Source organism: Rhamphochromis sp. 'chilingali', assembly GCF_963969265.1.
Source record: "Rhamphochromis sp. 'chilingali' genome assembly, chromosome: 6".
NCBI lineage: Eukaryota > Metazoa > Chordata > Actinopteri > Cichliformes > Cichlidae > Rhamphochromis > Rhamphochromis sp. 'chilingali'.
The window spans coordinates 2454862-2474895 of record NC_137933.1 but is presented as its reverse complement, the minus strand read 5'-3'; the positions used below and the strand labels follow the sequence as shown (position 1 = coordinate 2474895).

The window sequence follows — 20034 nt, the reverse complement described above, 5'->3', positions numbered from 1 at the left end:
GTCACCACCCATCTTGAGGAGTTTGCCCCCTCACATATGCTAATGTGCAACAAACAGGACTTTAATATTAGGGGTGCAACGATACACAAAATTCACGGTTCGGTTCGATACTTTGGTGTCACGGTTCGATATTTTTTCGATACAAAAAAATGTTCATGCATTTTTAATTTGTCATTTATTAAAATTATAAATATATATTTTAACTCAAAAGTACAGTTTTTAAATTTAACCCTAACCCTTGTGCGTGTTTTTTATTTTGACAGCGAATGCGCACCTGCGGACCACTTATGTGCAGCCCTGGTTATTTAGCTCGTCATATTGCAGCCACAGAAATTCTTTTGTCCATAAAACCATAAAGCTGCACTTTCTTTTTGCCTTATAGTCTGATTTGTCATAACTTCTCCGTTTTGTGGTAAGCTTTTCTTTGGCTGTCACTTCTTCCCCCTGACCTGTCTTATTTGGCTCAGCAGAACTGAAATGCTTTTACACGCTCACTCACATAAGCTCAGCGATTCTCTGCGCGATCAACCTCTCACATGTTTAAGCTGCGGGAGATTTCACTTGTCATGTTTGCATAGTAAGCTAACGATTAATAAGACGATGTCAGAGGAATTGGTGCACAAATTATCATCACTCACAGATCAGTGCTGTCGCTCTCTATACACAGTTCGCACGATTGCAAAGTGAAAGCAAAAAAACAAGCGCAAATTCAAACACGATTTCAATATGTCACATATTGACAGTAGCTCACCGATGCCAATGACATAATTACCCAGCTACATTTCTGAAAGAATGCAAAAGCATTGACATATATTTTTCCTACAATAGCCCGACGGGCAGGGAAGAGAAAGATTTTGGTAGCCCGACTGAAAAAAATCGCTAGCTCCAGGACGTCGGGCTAGCGATATTGCGAGCCCTGTATCTGATTGAGGAATCACTCATCTTTGGAAAAGAGAGTTTATTACAGAGAAATGGCTCTTTCCAAAATAAAAGCTATACTATCCGCTTCTTCTGGGCTATATTCTCAGCAGCATAAGGAGAATCATGTGCTAACAGCTGTCTAAATGACTCGGCTAAAGTTAGTAGCATGCTTGCTTTTTTTTTGTCTGCTTCCACTTGTCTTTGCACTAGGGTGATGTCGGCGTAAATGTGCAGTCATATTCGTTGTGTTCCCACTAGTGCTGTCAGGTTAATCTCGTTGAAATGACCTTAACGCCACAACACGGCAAATCTCCGTTAACGAGCTACCGCCGATCGCTCCGTGCATGGGGCTAGACGGCCAACACGTTAACGAGCTAACTGCGCTAACACACTAGTTCCCACCAATGTAATTGAGCATTGCATGGCACATCCAACATACTGTTTTACTTTAGTCCATGACTCGCTTACCTTCAGGGTCATACGTCACATGAAAACCAAAATAATTCCAAACGCCAGATCTGAATGAGGTTCAATTTGCCTGTTGCAAGTAGAGCTTAACTTCTGTCTCGCTAGCTTGCCCTGCGCTCTTCCTTCTGACTATGCTGTCTGTGTTGAGCGCTCAGTGGATCTGCGCTCGACAGTGCAGCCTAGGCGGAGTAGTCGAACACAGATTCACTGAGCGCTCAACACAGACAGCATCGTCAGAAGGAAAATTGATAAAATAAATTACAAATGTTGTATTGTTCGATACATACAGTGGGGCAAAAAAGTATTTAGTCAGCCACCGATTGTGCAAGTTCCCCCACTTAAAATGACGACAGAGGTCAGTAATTTGCACCAGAGGTACACTTCAACTGTGAGAGACAGAATGTGAAAAAAAAAATCCATGAATCCACATGGTAGGATTTGTAAAGAATTTATTCGTAAATCAGGGTGGAAAATAAGTATTTGGTCACCTCAAACAAGGAAAATCTCTGGCTCTCACAGACCTGTAACGTCTTCTGTAAGAAGCTTTTCTGTCCCCCACTCGTTACCTGTATGAATGGCACCTGTTTGAACTCATCATCTGTATAAAAGACACCTGTCCACAGCCTCAAACAGTCAGACTCCAAACTCCGCCATGGCCAAGACCAAAGAGCTTTGGAAGGACACCAGGAAAAGTATTGTAGACCTGCACCAGACTGGGAAGAGTGAATCTACAATAGGCAAGCAGCTTGGTGTGAAAAAATCAACTGTGGGAGCAATCATCAGAAAATGGAAGACATACAAGACCACTGATAATCTCCCTCGATCTGGGGCTCCACGCAAGATCTCATCCCGTGGGGTCAAAATGATCATGAGAACGGTGAGCAAAGATCCCAGAAGCACACGGGGGGACCTGGTGAATGACCTGCAGAGAGCTGGGACCAAAGTAACAAAGGTCACCATCAGTAACACACTACAACGGCAGGGAATCAAATCCCGCAGTGCCAGACGTGTTCGCTGCTGAAGCCAGTGCATGTCCAGGCCCGTCTGAAGTTTGCCAGAGAGCACATGGATGATACAGCAGAGGATTGGGAGAATGTCATGTGGTCAGATGAAACCAAAGTAGAACTTTTTGGTATAAACTCAACTCGTGGTGTTTGGAGGAAGAAGAATACTGAGTTGCATCCCAAGAACACCATACCTACTGTGAAGCATGGGGGTGGAAACATCATGCTATGGGGCTGTTTTTCTGCCAAGGGGACAGGACGACTGATCCGTGTTAAGGACAGAATGAATGGGGCCATGTATCGTGAGATTTTGAGCCAAAACCTCCTTCCATCAGTGAGAACTTTGAAGATGAAACGAGGCTGGGTCTCCCAACATGACAATGATCCAAAACACACCGCCCGGGCAACAAAGGAGTGGCTCCGTAAGAAGCATTTGAAAGTCCTGGAGTGGCCTAGCCAGTCTCCAGACCTCAACCCCATAGAAAATCTGTGGCGGGAGTTGAAAGTCCGTGTTGCTCGGCGACAGCCCCAAAACATCACTGCTCTCGAGAAGATCTGCATGGAGGAATGGGCCAAAATACCAGCTACTGTGTGTGCAAACCTGGTAAAGACCTATAGTAAACGTTTGACCTCTGTTATTGCCAACAAAGGTTATGTTACAAAGTATTGAGTTGTATTTTTGTTATTGACCAAATACTTATTTTCCACCCTGATTTACCAATAAATTCTTTACAAATCCTACCATGTGGATTCATGGATTTTTTTTTTCACATTCTGTCTCTCACAGTTGAAGTGTACCTCTGGTGCAAATTACTGACCTCTGTCATCATTTTAGGTGGGGGAACTTGCACAATCGGTGGCTGACTAAATACTTTTTTGCCCCACTGTATGCGTACCGAACCGAAAGCACTGTATCGAACGGTTCAATATCGATACGAATATCGTTGCACCCCTATTTAATATCACCAACCATTCCCATGTTATTATGGTGTATCCATATAAATGGCCAACCCTGTAGATATGTTTAGCTCTTTCGGTGATTCTATAAGATTTTTATTTAATGTCATGCCTAGTAATCTTTTTTCTTATTTCAAATCAGCTGATTCAGTATTGTACTGACCAATGGCCACATGAAGTCTGTGACAAAAACACTGCATCCTCAACCACCAAGGTATTAGCCCCGTTGTCAGTCGTTAAAGCGTCAGGTTGAACTTCCAGCTTGTGAGGGCATCCTGCAGGGCTTCAGCTATATGCTCTGCGGTGTGGTCTTGGGCTGTAGTCACATTCATGTATGGCTCACAGGTCCTGCTGGTCAATGAGACATTTTGGTGAGCATATACTTTTGGCCGTACTTCTCTTGCAAAGTACTTTTGACTAGGTATCTGGTATGTTCGGTCAGTGTTTTTAGCAGCTGTATAAAGGCCTCTTGTTCCACAGTTGAGATGCGGACCATGTCTTTAGCGATATGATAGGCCGCTGCTTTAGTACTGTCACTCCACTTCTCATAAGGCACAGCATGGGTATGGGAGTTTTGTAATGTGGTTTGTTTCAGTGCTGGAGGCTTTATGATCTGTGATACAGCAAAGTTTCACACTCTTCATACTGCACTTTATGGCGCTGTTGTAAATGGTGGAAAAGATTAGCAGTGCTTGAAACTTTTGTCAGAACATTTTTTAGGGATTCTCTACAGAACACATTATTCTGCTGATCATCTGACATTTTGAATCCGAACCATCTCCATATACAGGGAGTGCAGAATTATTAGGCAAGTTGTATTTCTGAGGAATAATTTTATTATTGAACAACAACCATGTTCTCAATGAACCCAAAAAACTCATTAATATCAAAGCTGAATGTTTTTGGAAGTAGTTTTTAGCTTGTTTTTAGTTTTAGCTATTTTAGGGGGATATCTGTGTGTGCAGGTGACTATTACTGTGCAGAATTATTAGGCAACTTAACAAAAAACAAATATATACCCATTTCAATGATTTATTTTTACCAGTGACACCAATATAACATCTCCACATTCACAAATATACATTTCTGACATTCAAAAACAAAACAAAAACAAATCAGCGACCAATATAGCCACCTTTCTTTGCAAGGACACTCAAAAGCCTGCCATCCATGGATTCTGTCAGTGTTTTGATCTGTTCACCATCAACATTGCGTGCAGCAGCAACCACAGCCTCCCAGACACTGTTCAGAGAGGTGTACTGTTTTCCCTCCTTGTAAATCTCACATTTGATGATGGACCACAGGTTCTCAATGGGGTTCAGATCAGGTGAACAAGGAGGCCATGTCATTAGTTTTTCTTCTTTTATACCCTTTATTGCAGCCACGCTGTGGAGTACTTGGACGCGTGTGATGGAGCATTGTCCTGCATGGAAATCATGTTTTTCTTGAAGGATGCAGACTTCTACACATCACCTAATATGCTTAATTGGTAGTAGGCTTTCGAGCCTATACAGCTTGGAGTAAGACAACATGCATGAAGAGGATGATGTGGACAAAATACTCATTTGCCTAATAATTCTGCACTCCCTGTAATTGAGCCATTATTTTTCTTTTCTTCAATTTTTGACAACTCAAAGAGCGTTCTACTACAGGTCTCATTCACCCAATCACACACATTTTATTCACACACCCACTTGCACTCCAATGGGTGCATCTTGGGCAACTCAGGGTTCAGTATCCTGCCCAAGGATACTTGGACACATGGACTGTAGTAGCCAGGGACTGATTGATCGACAGCCTGCTTCGCCACATGAGCCACAGCCACCTCTGGAATTCCCAAACAGTTAATGCCAAGTTTTTGCTAAACCTATTTATTGTGAAGGTAAAATGTGTACTTTAAGCACATGTTGATTATTTGATTTAAAACCCACTATGGTGGTGTACAGAGGCAAAATTGTGTATATATTCTGTATTTGTCCAAGAAACTATGGTCATAACTGCATACACACGTTTCCACCGAGCTTAATAGTCATATCAATGGTATCCAAAATCAGGCATTATTGTCATTTGACCAGTTTTCCGACAATCAGGACTCTCTGGACATGGACCCCCAGGAGCACTCTTTCACACGCACCATTGACGAGGAGGCAGAACTTGAAGAGAGGGTTGACCGTGAGAGAGAAGAAGGCCATCAAGAGCAAGACGATGAAGAGGATGACAGGGAGCATGAAGTAATGACAGCTGGAAGTAAGTACTCGTGCCTGTAGTTGCATGTGTGTGTGTTTAGTGTGCAAAGCAGTAGCCAATTGGAGGACATAACTGAATAAATGTTAACTTTTTAAAATCCTGTCTGTATTATTCATCTGTGTTTTTGTTGACTTTGCTTGTCACTGTAGCCTGTAGTGTTGGTAAAAGGGTTCTAGTATGAATATTATTAATAAATGGTTATTATTAATAATATTCAGGTATACTACTTAGTATAATGTATTTGGAAGTGCAGCTGTAATCTGCAACATTGTAACTGATTTCTGCATATTTCTCATGCTGTGAAGTTCTAAGTCGAACAGTTTATCAGCTAGCTTTCTCAGTAGGAAGGTGTTTCATAGCACCTATGAGCATGTGTAATCTGGCAGTTTTAAAGCTGTAAACTTCTGACATACTGTTATGAACACCTTCACTTGATATTCATGTCCTGTAATATATGGACATTTATGTGCCGAAGGCTTTGCAGTGTGTTGCTTTAGCACGGGCTTTAGTATTGACTATTAGACTCCAGTAATTCTTTGTGGCTGCTGTTTTGTCCTCTAACACTGCATCTTATTTGTGTGTCTTTTTGTGTGTGCGTGTGTGTGTGTGTATGATTGTGGCACAACACAGAAATCTTTCAATGTTTTCTCTCAGCGCGGGAGGTGGCTCGCAGTCGGGAGAGAGAGCGGGCCAGCAGCAGCACAGGACTGGGCTCCAGCTCCAGGAATGGAGGAGGAGGAGGTGGAGAGGAAGACACCATTCTGGCTCAAGAGGGCAGAAGGGGCAGTACGGGTCTTCCAGAAGGCCAAGACCTTTACACGGCAGCCTGTAACTCTGTGATCCACCGCTGTGCTCTGCTGATACTGGGAGTCAGCCCAGTACTGGGCGAGCTGACCAAGCAGAACCAGGAAGAAGCTCAGACCCAGTTAGCTACAGGGACACAGGAGTGCCTCAGCTTCATGACCAGGTCGGAGAGAAATAGGATGCTACTGTTGACATCCCTGAAAAATTGAATTCCTTTATCATTGGGCACAGTCACATTACTAAGAAATTTAGTCATTCATTGTGCATTTCTCTTTTACTGGCCCCATATACACTTAAGGGAAAACCCAACTTATTTTAATTATTTCATATACTTTTATAATGTAACATTTCAGTTATATTTAATATAGCTCAGTTTATCATTAGGTTGATATTCTATAGTTACTTTAAATCTGCTTATTTAAAGGTAGTTTGATGAAAGTGCTTTGAAAAGTGTTTTTGAGTCGTCACTTGGGTGGAAAAACACTGAATTCCTGCACCAAGCTCTTGTTAACTTTTACAGTGAAGCATTGGAATGAGCACATTACATAGTTGTACTGGAACTGTACTGACCACAACTGTAAGGCTCCACATCAAGAGCTGTCTTCAGTTAGTCATGATCTGACTAGTCTTACGTGCCCAATATCAGTGAGGTAAGGTGACTGCACAGGACTAAAAGATAACACACAGGCTACTTTTGTTGTCTACACGACTCCATAAGTCTTTGGACAGTAATTCATTTTGTTTGTTTGTTTGTTCAGCCTTTCTCACTTGTTGTGCCTCGTATTGAGTGTGCACCTGATCAGCTGAATTAATCATGGTGTAATATCATTCATATCATTCTTGTTTGTTAAGCCTACTGAATTAAAGTAGAATAGTCTGCACACAAAAAAACTGTGTTAATGTAACGCTGTAGCTCACATTTCAAACCATAGTGGTTTGGATCCTGCGGTGTGCACCTCAGAACCTCTCGTAGTGAACATAATTCTGCTTTACCCTTTTAATGTCAAAGTATTCCAATGTTTTGTATTTCGAGCACCGTGTTGTACTTTGTCCTTTTTATAAAAAGGGAGACAACTGATGTGGCTGTATGCGCCACCATTCAGGTGAAAATCATGGTGTTTAATTGTTGTTGTTTAGCTGTCTTGTTCTCATTGATTTAACAGTGCTGTGATATGTTTGTGTACAGAAGTGAGAGCCTGAGCGCAGAGAGCCGTTTAGTGCAGAGCAGCCCAAGTTACAGACTGATGAAGTCCAGGAGCGAGTCTGACCTCTCCCAGCCAGAGTCAGATGAAGAAGGTTACACTTTGGTAAATCAAATGCCTGCACACACTCTTTGTTACATCTGCATTACAGTTGACAAACAACTCAGAGAACTAGTTGCTCTCCTTTGACCCACCACACACTGACAAAATAATGTGATTTTAATCTCACAGAGAACAAGGTCACAGTAATGATGGTAGTAAACACATTAACCTTTTGCCAGTGTTAATAAGCAAATCATGTTCACTGTAATGTGTCACTTGCTTCTGACATGTGGAACACTACACACACACACACACACACACACACACACACACACACACACACACACACACACACACACACACACAAACACAAACTCTCCTCGTGTCGTACGACGACTTTTCTCCGTGCCCCTGGTACACTGCACAGAAACACTCCCCCCCCCCCCCCCCCCCCCCCCCCCACACACACACACACACACACACACACACTCTCACACTCTCCTCGTGTCGTACGACGACTTTTCTCCGTGCCCCTGGTACACTGCACAGAAACACTTTGCCCCCCCCCCCCCCCCCCCCCCCCCCCACACACACACACACACACACTCTCACACTCTCCTCGTGTCGTACGACGACTTTTCTCCGTGCCCCTGGTACACTGCACAGAAACACTCCCCCCCCCCCCCCCCCCCCCCCCCCACACACACACACACACACACACACACACTCTCACACTCTCCTCGTGTCGTACGACGACTTTTCTCCGTGCCCCTGGTACACTCCCCCCCCCCCCCCCCCCCCCCCCACACACACACACACACACACACACACACACACACACACACACACTCTCCTCGTGTCGTACGACGACTTTTCTCCGTGCCCCTGGTACACTGCACAGAAACACTTTGCCCCCCCCCCCCCACACACACACACACACACACACACACTCTCCTCGTGTCGTACGACGACTTTTCTCCGTGCCCCTGGTACACTGCACAGAAACACTTTGCCCCCCCCCACACACACACACACACACACACACACACACACACACACACACTCTCCTCGTGTCGTACGACGACTTTTCTCCGTGCCCCTGGTACACTGCGCAAAAACACTTTGCCCCCCCCCCCCCCCCCCCCCCACACACACACACACACACAGGCAGATTGATTCACAGACTGTGGCTGCAGTACTGGCATCTGTTAGTCCAATAATCACGCAGTTGACATTAGAATTCCACCTTTAATGTTTGCCTTCCTTCACACAACAACTGCAAAGCCCACACACATAACTTGTCCTTGAGTCTGTTTGTCCTCCACCTCAGCCGCCTGAATCTCCAGTTTACAATCACAGGTTAACATAATGTGCAAATCTGTGAACTGTTCTGTTTTTTCTTTCAGAATGGAAGAAGAAATGTTGACCTAGACTTGGCATTCTCCCACAAAAAGAGAGGTAACGACCGACCGCTAATTTGCTCCGCTAATGTTTGGAGAGAGGACAATGGTTGTTATCGTTCATATGTTACTCTTGTCTCTCTGTCTTCTGATTCCTGTACGGATAGCTTATTTGCTTCTTTTGGGGCAGTTGAGCCCCAAACACAAGAGGAACTTCAAGCAAGTAAACGATGGCATGTTTCTTCCTCTTGTTAACTCATAACTCCATGACTGTAATGCCATACCCACACCCTGCCCTCTTTGAGCCTCAACTTTTCATTTTGTAAAGAAAAAAAGAAAGATAAAGAAATCAGGATCACATAAACGTCTCCATTCAGGCCATTCTTCTGCTTGCACTGTTACTTTGCACTATGATGGCTCATTCCTCGTGAAGAGTGTAATCTGTTACTTTGAAGAATTTTCATGGAACTTTCTGGGTTGCACTTTTGAAGAAGTCATCAGTGCTGATACTTTGACTGAGTTGTTGTGTGGACGCGCTAGCCTGTTTCCCATTCCACTTCTCAGCCGCAGAATTCTTCCTCAGTGTGTGTTGGATACTCGGTGCATCCATCACAGGCAAACTCATAATGGAGGCTTGCGCCTGCATGTAGACTCAGCATTTGGCCATTTGATGAACTCCGGTCGAGTAATAATGCGCTCCTTTTAAGTGCTTCAAAGCTACTCGGCACATCCCTCAATAGATCCCCTGTGTGCACAAATACAACAAACGGGATCTTCTTCTCCTTCTCAGGCCTCCTTCACAGCTCACCAGACTCCCTGGCTGAGTCCTGGTTTCGGGCCAAGCTGAGCCGTCAGCAGAGTTACAGTTCAACGTATGAAGAGTCAGACCTGGACTTGAGCCGATCGCTGGGCATCCACGCTCTCATCGACAACATGGTCAGCTTCATCAGTGGTGACGTGGGCTTGGCTCCAGCTTTTAAGGAGCCAGAAGAAAGTATGTCCACCAGCCCACAGGCCATTATCCTGGCTATGGAACAGCAGCAGAGCAGAGCAGAGGTGAGCGATTCCTCAGCGAGAAGTCGAACCAAATGATGGTTAATCAAAGTCAGCATAGTTGATTTTGTTCTTTTCTTCTATGAAACGTTTTTAATTCATTTGTGGAGGATTTTTATTTTTTGTACGGTTATACCTTTTCAGAACAGAGATGACAGTATTATATACGTTTTCTTTGTCTTCTCAACAAATCAGTTGAAGACCGAAATCTGTAATGCCTGTCTCTCATTTCACTCAGTCTAAAACTGACTGATTCCTACTGACGATATAAAGACTTCGTCAAAAGTTTGGGTTTTTATTTTCTAAAGAAGAACACGTTATCAAATTTAAAAACAATTCAAATTAGTCAGATGATATTTTAAAAATGTCTCTACAGTTTTGCTTAGAGGCCTATCATCAACAGCTGTCAGTCCTCTGGATCAGTTTCCTGGTATGGCTGCTAATCCAAATCAATACATTTAAAAGGCTAATAAATTAGTAGAAAAACCTTTTGCAGTTGTGTTGCACAGCTGGAAACCATGGCACAGCATTATTTAGGTTAGTTTAGTGTCCGAAGCATCAGTCATTTTATTGTTCTCCAGTCATCAGTTGTTCTTCTGAGAAAGGAAGGCTATTGTGAGTAATTGTGCAGAAACTTAAAATCTCTTATCCATATCCCTTTAGGGAGCAGCAAACACTGAGTCTAAAATAGGCAGAAAAAGGAGTGGGAGGCCCGATGCACAACTGTGCAAGAAGACAAACATCTGAGAATGTGTCGTTTAAAACGGAGACACCTCACGGGTTGTAAACTGGCAGCTGCATTAAATAGTACCTGTCAAACACCAGTGTCAGCATCACAGTGGAGGGGTGACTTCATGGTCTGAGACGGGCCGACAAAAAGAAAAGACTGAGCTGGGCAGAACAGAGCACACACACTGGATACAGGAAAACATTATGGAAGCCCGTTTCCGCCACTAAAAAAAAAGGATCCATAACTCAAAATTTTGAGTTAATAACTTGAAATTTCGAGTTAGTGCTGCCAATCAGTAATCTACGTGAATGACGTCATTTCCTTGTTACCCAGAAGCTGAAGCCTCAGCTACAAATGCTACAGCTAAGCTACCGGTATTACATCCAGTCGTGAATCCACAGATTGCTGAGTGTTTTCAGCCTGGCTTCACAAATGATGAAATCCCTGTTATTAGCTGAATCACATGGTGTTACTATCAGCAAACGTACTCGCGAAAGCGCCAATTTGTTGGGATCCGTTTTTGAGTGCGCGTTCCTCTGCGCCATAAGCTTCCGGGTAACAAGAAAGCGACCTCATTCACGTATATTTTTGATTGGCAGAGCTAACTCGAAATTTCGAGTTATGGATACTAGCTGTTTTGTTTTTATTTAGTGGCGGAAACGGGCTTCCAGTGAAAACATTTTACCCAGTAAACAGTCAAACTGCAGCTTGAAGGAAGACTCCATCCATGTACCTTGAAAAATTGACATCTACAATACCATGATTTTTGCACTTAAGAAATATTAAAACTATAGTTCTGCACCACACGTCTCAGGAGTTGGTCTTCAGACATTGTTTGGACAAATCTGTGTTTCTCACAAATTTGGAATCTATTTGTAGCGAAAGGGGGAATTTGTGCAAGTCATATAGAGCATGTGCAGTAGTGGTTTGGTGCCTTCCAGGTTTGAAGAGTGGTTTGCATGTTTTTAGTAGATAAAACATGGTTTTGAAAGGACTTATTGGGCTTATAGAATTCTATGAGGAAACAGCCCTCGGCCATGACCTCAGTAAACACTATGCTATGAACAAGCACGTTGTTTAACATTTGTGCTCAATGGATCCATTCTGGATTCAGTCTCTTGCCTAACATGCTAGAGCAGTGTTTCCCAACCATTTGGAGCCACGGCACATATTTCACATTAAAAAAATCACACGGCACACCATTAAACAACAATGTCACAAAAAGCATATTGATCATTTTCCCCTGAGCACCATGCGTAGCGAAACTGGCTCGGTTTGTCCCCAGTAGACCTTTTGTGCTTTCTTCTAACCACTGCTCATCCTAAGGCCTTCATCTGGGTCAGCATTTTCTCCAGGAACCAGATCAGGCTGACTACTTTTTCTCTTCAGATATTTATCTATTGCTATTACGTGACTATTATGTAATTTCTTCTTCGTCTTCTCCTGTTTTACTGGCATTTGGCAACCCATTTAATTAGAGCAGGTAGTTGTACTCTCCTCTAGTGGAAGACAATGTAATTGTTCTGGCCGTTACTCACACCGATCGCTTCGAGTAATAATCAGGTGGAACGGCACACCTATGTGCCGCAGCACAGTGGTTGGGAAACGCTGCTCTAGAGTAGCCGGGAATTGATCCACCGACCTCCCAGTTGCTCTACCTCCTGGCTTGCCGTACCCACTCAAACACAGCTTCCTTGTAAAGACTTATTTAGGCTATACTTATTGGCTAAAAACATCTACAGCTCCAGGCCTAGTAACAGGGCTTCACAAACCAGTGTTACTGATGCTAATTACGTCTATCTTATCAGTCAGTATTCAGAATATTCATTTGAGTGTTGGATGTGTTCTGTGTCCAGCTGCGTTTGGAAGCACTCCACCAGATTGTGGTGTTGATCTCAGGCATGGAAGAGAAGGGCAGCCAACTGAACAATGCAGATCGATCCAGCGCAGTCTTCCAGTCCTCTTCACTGCTCACCTCTGTCAGGTTGCAGTTCCTGGCTGGCTGTTTTGGCCTTGGCACTGTGGGAACTGGAGTGCTGAAGAGAGAGAACGTGCAGCTGCATCATTACCAGGTATGGCTCTCATCACAGGATGAAGAATACCTCGAATTGCGAGTGTCTGGACAATTTGTGAGATGATAGGCATTATCTGTTATCTCATAGATTTGCATCTTAATGTCTTTACAGGATATTTGGCGTGTTAAAAAATTCAAGTATGTAATAGGTGTCACAGTAGTAACGTAGCGGGCCAGCCAATGAAATGATTCAACTTTGCTGTCCTTTCTTGATGGCAACATAGATCCAGGTTTGCAAAAGTAATTATTGTTAATAACGATCATCATCAAAATACATCACTGGTTCATTTGGGTGTTGGAACCACCAGGAAGTCCCGCTCGCTCTGCTAATGCTCAGAATGTGGTTCTGATCTGCAGGGTTATCTGTTCGGGGTTTGAGTTTGTCCCTTTGTTTGCTCTGCGTTCCTCCAGGCACTGTGTGGATTTCTGGTGTTTTAAAAACACAATGTATCAGCTGACATCATTGACAAACTGATTTCACTAAAATTTGTTATATGAAGCTATTTATGAGTTCTTACTAAAACAAACGTGACAATGACGTTTTTTAATCTTGTTTTCTCTTCATAACAAGTTGCCTCTGTCGTGTGTCTTATTTACGTTTTTACATTTTCATTTACTGGCCAGTATAAATGCAGATACCAATGTATTGACAAAAACCTAATATTGACCAGTATGTCAGTCAATATTATACTAATATATTAATTATTAAAATATTATTAATTAAGCCCAAATTGAAGAATTGACTCTTCTGGAGTTGATATTAATTACCTCCACAGCAATGCAACTCCAAAAGTGACCAGACAAAATCTAGCATTCAGTTGTGGCACATAAACACATAAACTGAAGGACGTGGAGAAATAGCAGCCTGAGCCTTTCTATAGCACCATATCTAAGGACTGATTTAGGGTGACCTGATCCAGCCATGCCTACAAGTTTGATCAAAAATAGAGAGGGTGTCTGTCTCAAGAGACCAGCCACATACTTTTCATTTAAAGATCACTAATACTTTTAAACTATATATTTTTAAGATCACTTTTAAACTATATATGACCATTTAATATTTGTACATGGATACTTCATCATCTGCTGAGCTGAGGTCAGGGCTCTAACACACGAAACTCCATAAACTCACTTATTTATTCACAACATTGTTGCAGTTGCTCTTTGTCTGCTGATTAGACATGCAACCATCTTGCCTCTGGACAGCTGACAATTAGCATGCCTCTACGCTAACAGTATGCCAGCTAACGTTAGGCTCAAGGCCTAAAAGTCACATTTTGTTTCTGATGAAGAGTCTGATTGTATTCTCACATTGTATGAGGATTTATTTACCGAGCGTTTGAGTCCAACAATGCTAAATCACCTTCAAATTCAGTTTCAATACCATCAGTTAACAGCAGCTAACAGTGGTAAAAACAGCAGCGGTTACCAGCAGAAAAGTTTAGGATATCCTAAACTCACTTTAGTAATGCTGTCATTGGATAGAAGTGAATTCATTGACTCGTCCACTCATATAAGACACATATTGACGGGTGAGTGGTAGTGGTGAGATTTCCTTCTGTTCTTATTTTTTTTATATAAAATATTTCAGGGATTAAGTTCTGTACACTGGCACATAAACTCAGAGTGGGCTGCCTGCAGTACAAAAGGAGTTTACCGGTTCATTGTGATGCGCTGTATCCTCAATATAGGATCTCTGTATTTGTTTGACAGGAAGAGGTGCATCAGTATTTTCACCTTCAGTGTATGTGTAAAGGACTGACTGATTTGTTGTTTTGAACTCTGTCTTTGTGTGGCTGTGCGTTTGTTTTTGACAGGATGGTGTAAAAGCAGCAAAGAGGAGCCTCCAAATGGAAATCCAGACGGCTGTCCATAAGATTTACCAGCAACTGTCTGTCACACTGGAAAGAGCACTTCAGGCAAACAAGCACCACATAGGTAATCCAGAGTGCTGCTGTATAGAACTGAGGAGTGTTCACAGCTGTACTGCTTACATTTATGAAAGCTTATTAGAACTTTCAGGCGATAGCTTCACCTGCAGGTAGATGTGAAGTTATGTCTCCAATCGTGTTTTGAAAAGAGAACTTAACGGCCTTACTCTAAACCTCTAAAACACAAGGCCCAGCCTGTGAGCTTCTATTTGACCCCTTTCTTTGATCTTTTCATTTGTCACCGTAGAAGCTCAGCAGCGCCTCCTGCTGGTGACTGTGTTTGCATTGAGCGTTCGCTACCAGCCAGTGGATGTGTCTCTGGCCATCTCCAGTGGGCTGCTCAATGTGCTGTCCCAGCTCTGCGGGACGGAGACCATGCTGGGGCAGCCCCTCCAGCTCCTGCAAAAACCTGGCGTGTCTCAGCTCAGCACTGCCCTGAAGGTGGCCTCCACACGGCTGCTGCAAATACTCGCCATCAGCACGGGGTAAGCGCTCAACAAGGTGCAGTAGAGGAATTGGTAAATCAGAAGCAGTGCAACACCAGTGTCTTTCCTTGTGTTTGCAGAACATATGCAGACAAATTGAGTCCCAAGGTTGTCCAGTCACTGCTGGACCTGCTTTGCAGTCAGCTGAAAAACCTGTTATCTCAGGCAGGAGTTAGTCTCCTTCATGCTGGAAAAGAGCAGGAAGATGGCAAACATGAGGACAGCGCCGACTCTGAAAGGAAAGACTTCAGAGGTGAAACTCGCGTTTGTTGTCATTACATCTCTGTGTTTGTTTAAAGCTTGTTTATTTTCTTTAAATCTTGAGATGTATAAGTCATTGACTTAGCAACACTCACATGAGTGATGCACTTTTGCATGAGGTTTAGATGATGTGGTGTGAACAGTATTTGCTTCAAAGAAAGTCCGTTTTTGTGTTTGTATAAGTGCAACCTGTTATTATACTTATTGCAATTCTGTTGATTTTCAGCGTTGCTGCGCAAACAGCATACAGCCGAACTGCACCTCGGTGACTTCTTGGTCTTCCTAAGGAGGGTGGTGTCCTCCAAGGCCATCCAGTCCAAGATGGCATCCCCCAAATGGACTGAGGTGCTGCTGAACATTGCAGCGCAGAAGTGCTGCTCAGGTACGAGAAGCTACTATCGTGTATGGTGCTTTCTCAAATATAAACATAAGTGAAAATGACGTTTCCTCTGGTTATTAAATGTAGGTGTTCCTCTGGTGGGAAACTTGAGAACTCGGCTCCTGGCTCTTCATGTTTTGGAGGCTGTCCTGCCTGCCTGCGAGGCTAGCATGGAAGATGACCAAATGACACAGGTGCTAATAGTTTCTCTGTGCAAGTCCTCAGTTTGCCCTACATGACTGTCGTCAGTCCGCCAGCTTTAATATTTTCTTGTCCTCTAGGTCATTGAACGGCTCTTCTCCCTGCTGTCTGACTGCATGTGGGAAGGTCCCATTGCTCAAACCAAACACTCGATCCAGATTAAAGAAAAAGTTCAGGAGCTTAAACTACAGGTGTGCAGGATCACCTAGCTGTGGATGTATCTTTATCTTTATTTGTTTATGTAGCTGACAGCTGCTTGAATTCACAGGGAGATACAGAGGAGGAAGATGAGAACCTTCCCATTCAGGAAATTTCCTTTGACCCAGAAAAGGCTCAGTGTTGTGTAGTGGAAAACAGTCAGGGGCTGACACACGGCAGCGGGGGTAAAGGCTACGGCCTGGCCTCGACTGGCATCTCCTCTGGATGCTACCAGTGGAAGGTACAGTATTTTTCTCATTGGCTCATTATTACTTGGAGGCAGTGTTGGGAAGGTTACTTTTAAAATGTATTCCACTACAGATTACAGATTACATGCCCCAAAATGTATTTTGTAACGTATTCCATTACGTTACTCAATGAGAGTAACGTATTCTGAATACTTTGGATTACTTAATATATTATCATGCTTTTTACAACTACATGAATGTCCTATTGCTGTGTGATTTATTACTATTACTGAAGGCTACTCTCCACACCAACACCAACTAGATGTTTAAATCTTAATATAAATGAGTAACAGTAGGTGGACATTAGGTAAGGCTGCACTTTTTGCAGCGATCTCATATAGAAAACTATTCCTCGCGTATATAAAACAGGTCCGCGGTTCCGAACCGTAGTAAAGGGACCTCTGGCTGATACGTCGGGTTCGTGTCGGGCTCGTAGCTGAAAACTAGCTTTACTTTGTTGTCTGGGTCAACTTTGCTAGTGGGAGACAGAGAGAGGCGTTGAAAGGCTGCTGCAACAGAGCTTATTGTTTCGGAGGAAAACACGAACACGGTGTACAGTCGAGTCTTAACAGCTTACTTACAGCTGGGCTCGTCAGGCTGCAGTGGTTATTATTATATTTACATGCTTCCAGCTCCCGTTTCTGCTCGGTGACAGCTCGTACTTTTCCTTTTTCTCCCTCCTCGCTCACAGACACATCACAGGTATGGCCGTCCATTCTCCCTGCAGCACGGACTACACTGCCCATCAGGCTGCATGCTTTAGGGCGATGCCTGTAACACTCTGCTATTGCCTTCATATTTAATCATTTATTGAACAATAATTTTTAAAAACATTTCTTCACGTCATTATGCGGCCGCAAGTAGAGGTGACATGGGCAGTGAGATCGAGACACAGGAATTAGATCCTCTTAATGTGTGTTTGTTTGGGTTTCCACCGGCGTGGAATCACCAAAAACAGAGAGGCCATAGCCTAACATATGAAACAGGAAGAGACCGCCGTGTAATCCACTTATTTCAACAAAGTAACTGTTTGTGTAAACTGTGTGTCACAGAAATAAAAGGCTGCAGGGAAGCTAGCGTGTGAAGAACTGGTCGAGCTGTTCGTCTTGCTTCGTTAACGGGAATAAGTCTCTGAACCAGCGGGTCTGCTGAGGCGCAGACCCAACACTCCCCAACACTGGTTGGAGAACACTCAAAAAAGAAGATTAATATTGTTTTTAGTCAATTTTTCTGCTCGATTTCCTTATATAATAATAAAGCATAGTTTTGTTTTTAAATATCAGTAACACAGAGGTGGGAGAGGTGGCCTTTGTTTTTATTTTGCTCCCTACGTGTTTCAGAGTTTGTTTGTTGTCACCCGTAGTTCTACATTGTGAAGGAGAATCGAGGCAACGAGGGGACATGCGTGGGTGTGTCACGATGGCCCGTGCACGACTTCAACCATCGCACCACATCGGATATGTGGCTGTACCGAGCGTATAGCGGAAACCTCTATCATAACGGGGAGCAAACGCTGACGCTTAGCAGCTTTACTCAGGGAGATTTCATCACCTGCGTTCTGGATATGGAAGCAAGAACGGTCTCCTTTGGCAAGAACGGAGAGGTGAGGGGTGAAAAAGGAGAGCAGTCAGTTATTCGTGCAAGTGAAAAGACTTTAGTTAGACTCCTGTTAGAAATCAATAGTTCTTTCTCTAACTATCAACGTTTGATTCCAAAGGAGCCCAAGTTGGCCTTTGAGGACGTGGATGCCACGGAGCTCTATCCCTGTGTGATGTTCTACAGCAGTAATCCAGGAGAGAAGGTAGGTGGCTGGACTGAGTCCGTCCTTTTGAACATTCACTCTTTGAGGCTGAGTGTTGAATTAATTAATGGAAATATTCATTTAAGATATCTGTGAAGTCATTTCACATGTTGTAATGTGTGTTTTCATCTTCACTATAAAAAGTAATTAAACAGTAAATAAACAGTTTTAAAGTCGTTAGATCTTTTTATCGTGCAGTGCAAAACTAATGTGACACATGACGCTGTTTCATGTGCCTGCATGTAGGCTAATATTGTCCACCAATCACAAGTAATTAGCACATGTCATCGACATGAAATGAAATCTTTTATTGATGAGGTCTGTCAGCTTTGGATCTTTGCGAGAGACCCAAAAAGAGAATTGTTGATTTGCGAATAGTCAAATTTACATTATGGATTTTTGACTACTCAGACACTTGTTTGTATCTACATTCATCTAACAACCGTTGATTAAACACTTAAAACACCTGAAATCACCTCAAAGAATCTGTTTCTGAGTATATGTTAGTTACTGTATATGTTTTGTCTTTATCTTCGGTCTCTAGGTTAAGATATGTGACATGCAAATGAGGGGAACACCGCGAGACCTCTTACCTGGGGATCCTGTCTGCAGCCCTGTGGCCACAGTGCTGGCTGAAGCCACCATACAGCTGATCCGCATCCTACATCGCACTGACCACTGGACCCCTCGCATAAACAAGACTATGACTGAACGACTTCACAAAATCAAACTGTGCTTTAGAGAGTCAGCTGGCGCTTCTGGCGGCGGCCTAGGACAGAGGCTGAAAAAGAGCCGCTCGGTGCAGAGCCGCGAGGAGCACGACACTCAGAGAGAAAGCCAGGAGACGCCCACACGGACAGATGAGGAGAAAGGTCGCCACGGACGGCAGCACGGCTTGGGGGAACTGTCGGAGCACCACTTGAGAACCCTCTGCACAGAGGTGTGGCCTGTCCTGGCAGTGATCGGGGGGGCGGATGCAGGACTTCGGGTCGGAGGCAGATGTGTGCACAAACAGACCGGGAGGCATGCTACTCTGCTGGGTGTGACGAAGGAAGGCAGTACCTCAGCTAAGGTGCAGTGGGATGAAGCCGAGGTCACTATCAGGTATCGAATGAAAAGTTTTCTGCTGTTTACTGGCTTATTCTTATTAAATGTAAAGCATATATGTTTAGGACATACTAAAGACGTAAGACAAAGTGCTGAGTGACTTCTACCCCCTAGGACCTGGCATCCACATATGTGGACATCACATTTTGGGTTGTCTAGACCACAATACTAAATATTGCTCTACAAGGGCCTGATATCCACTTACGAGGACGTTACACTGCCACCGTTCTATCGAAATGCAAAACGAATGCCCTCATATGTGGATATCAGGTGCTTAGAGAGCAAGATTTTACATTCATCAGGTCCCAAACAGCCCAAATAGCAGAAGAAGTTAAGAATGTATGCCATGAAAGAGTTCGGGTCTTAGGAGGTTAAGGCTTAGACTGCAACCGTTGTTCTGTTTCTCTGGAATAATGACTTCAGGGGTTAAAAAAGAGTAACATCACTTTGCACGGCATGTGAAACGAGCTGTCCTCTAGACACGTGTTCGTGTTGCTGAAGAACACGTGTCTACTGGAACG

At 43.5% G+C, this 20034-nt stretch overlaps 1 protein-coding gene across 9 annotated transcripts in view; it reads left to right on the top strand.

Moving 5' to 3' along the window:
- The window catches only part of herc1 (HECT and RLD domain containing E3 ubiquitin protein ligase family member 1), a 97808-nt gene that overhangs the window by 38875 nt on the left and 38899 nt on the right, over positions 1–20034 (top strand). For 7 of the 9 annotated variants that reach the window (XM_080885257.1, XM_080885254.1, XM_080885256.1 and 4 more), the window contains exons 22-37: positions 5426–5597; positions 6228–6564; positions 7588–7708; positions 9052–9103; positions 9836–10101; positions 12685–12900; positions 14720–14840; positions 15081–15318; positions 15399–15571; positions 15806–15961; positions 16046–16152; positions 16240–16350; positions 16428–16598; positions 17969–18208; positions 18323–18406; positions 18951–19510. In XM_080885257.1, coding sequence (XP_080741383.1) covers positions 5426–5597; positions 6228–6564; positions 7588–7708; positions 9052–9103; positions 9836–10101; positions 12685–12900; positions 14720–14840; positions 15081–15318; positions 15399–15571; positions 15806–15961; positions 16046–16152; positions 16240–16350; positions 16428–16598; positions 17969–18208; positions 18323–18406; positions 18951–19510 — 3125 coding nt within the window. The remainder of the gene's footprint in view (positions 1–5425; positions 5598–6227; positions 6565–7587; positions 7709–9051; positions 9104–9835; positions 10102–12684; positions 12901–14719; positions 14841–15080; positions 15319–15398; positions 15572–15805; positions 15962–16045; positions 16153–16239; positions 16351–16427; positions 16599–17968; positions 18209–18322; positions 18407–18950; positions 19511–20034) is intronic. The other 2 variants (XM_080885251.1, XM_080885253.1) reach the window with 2 other exon arrangements.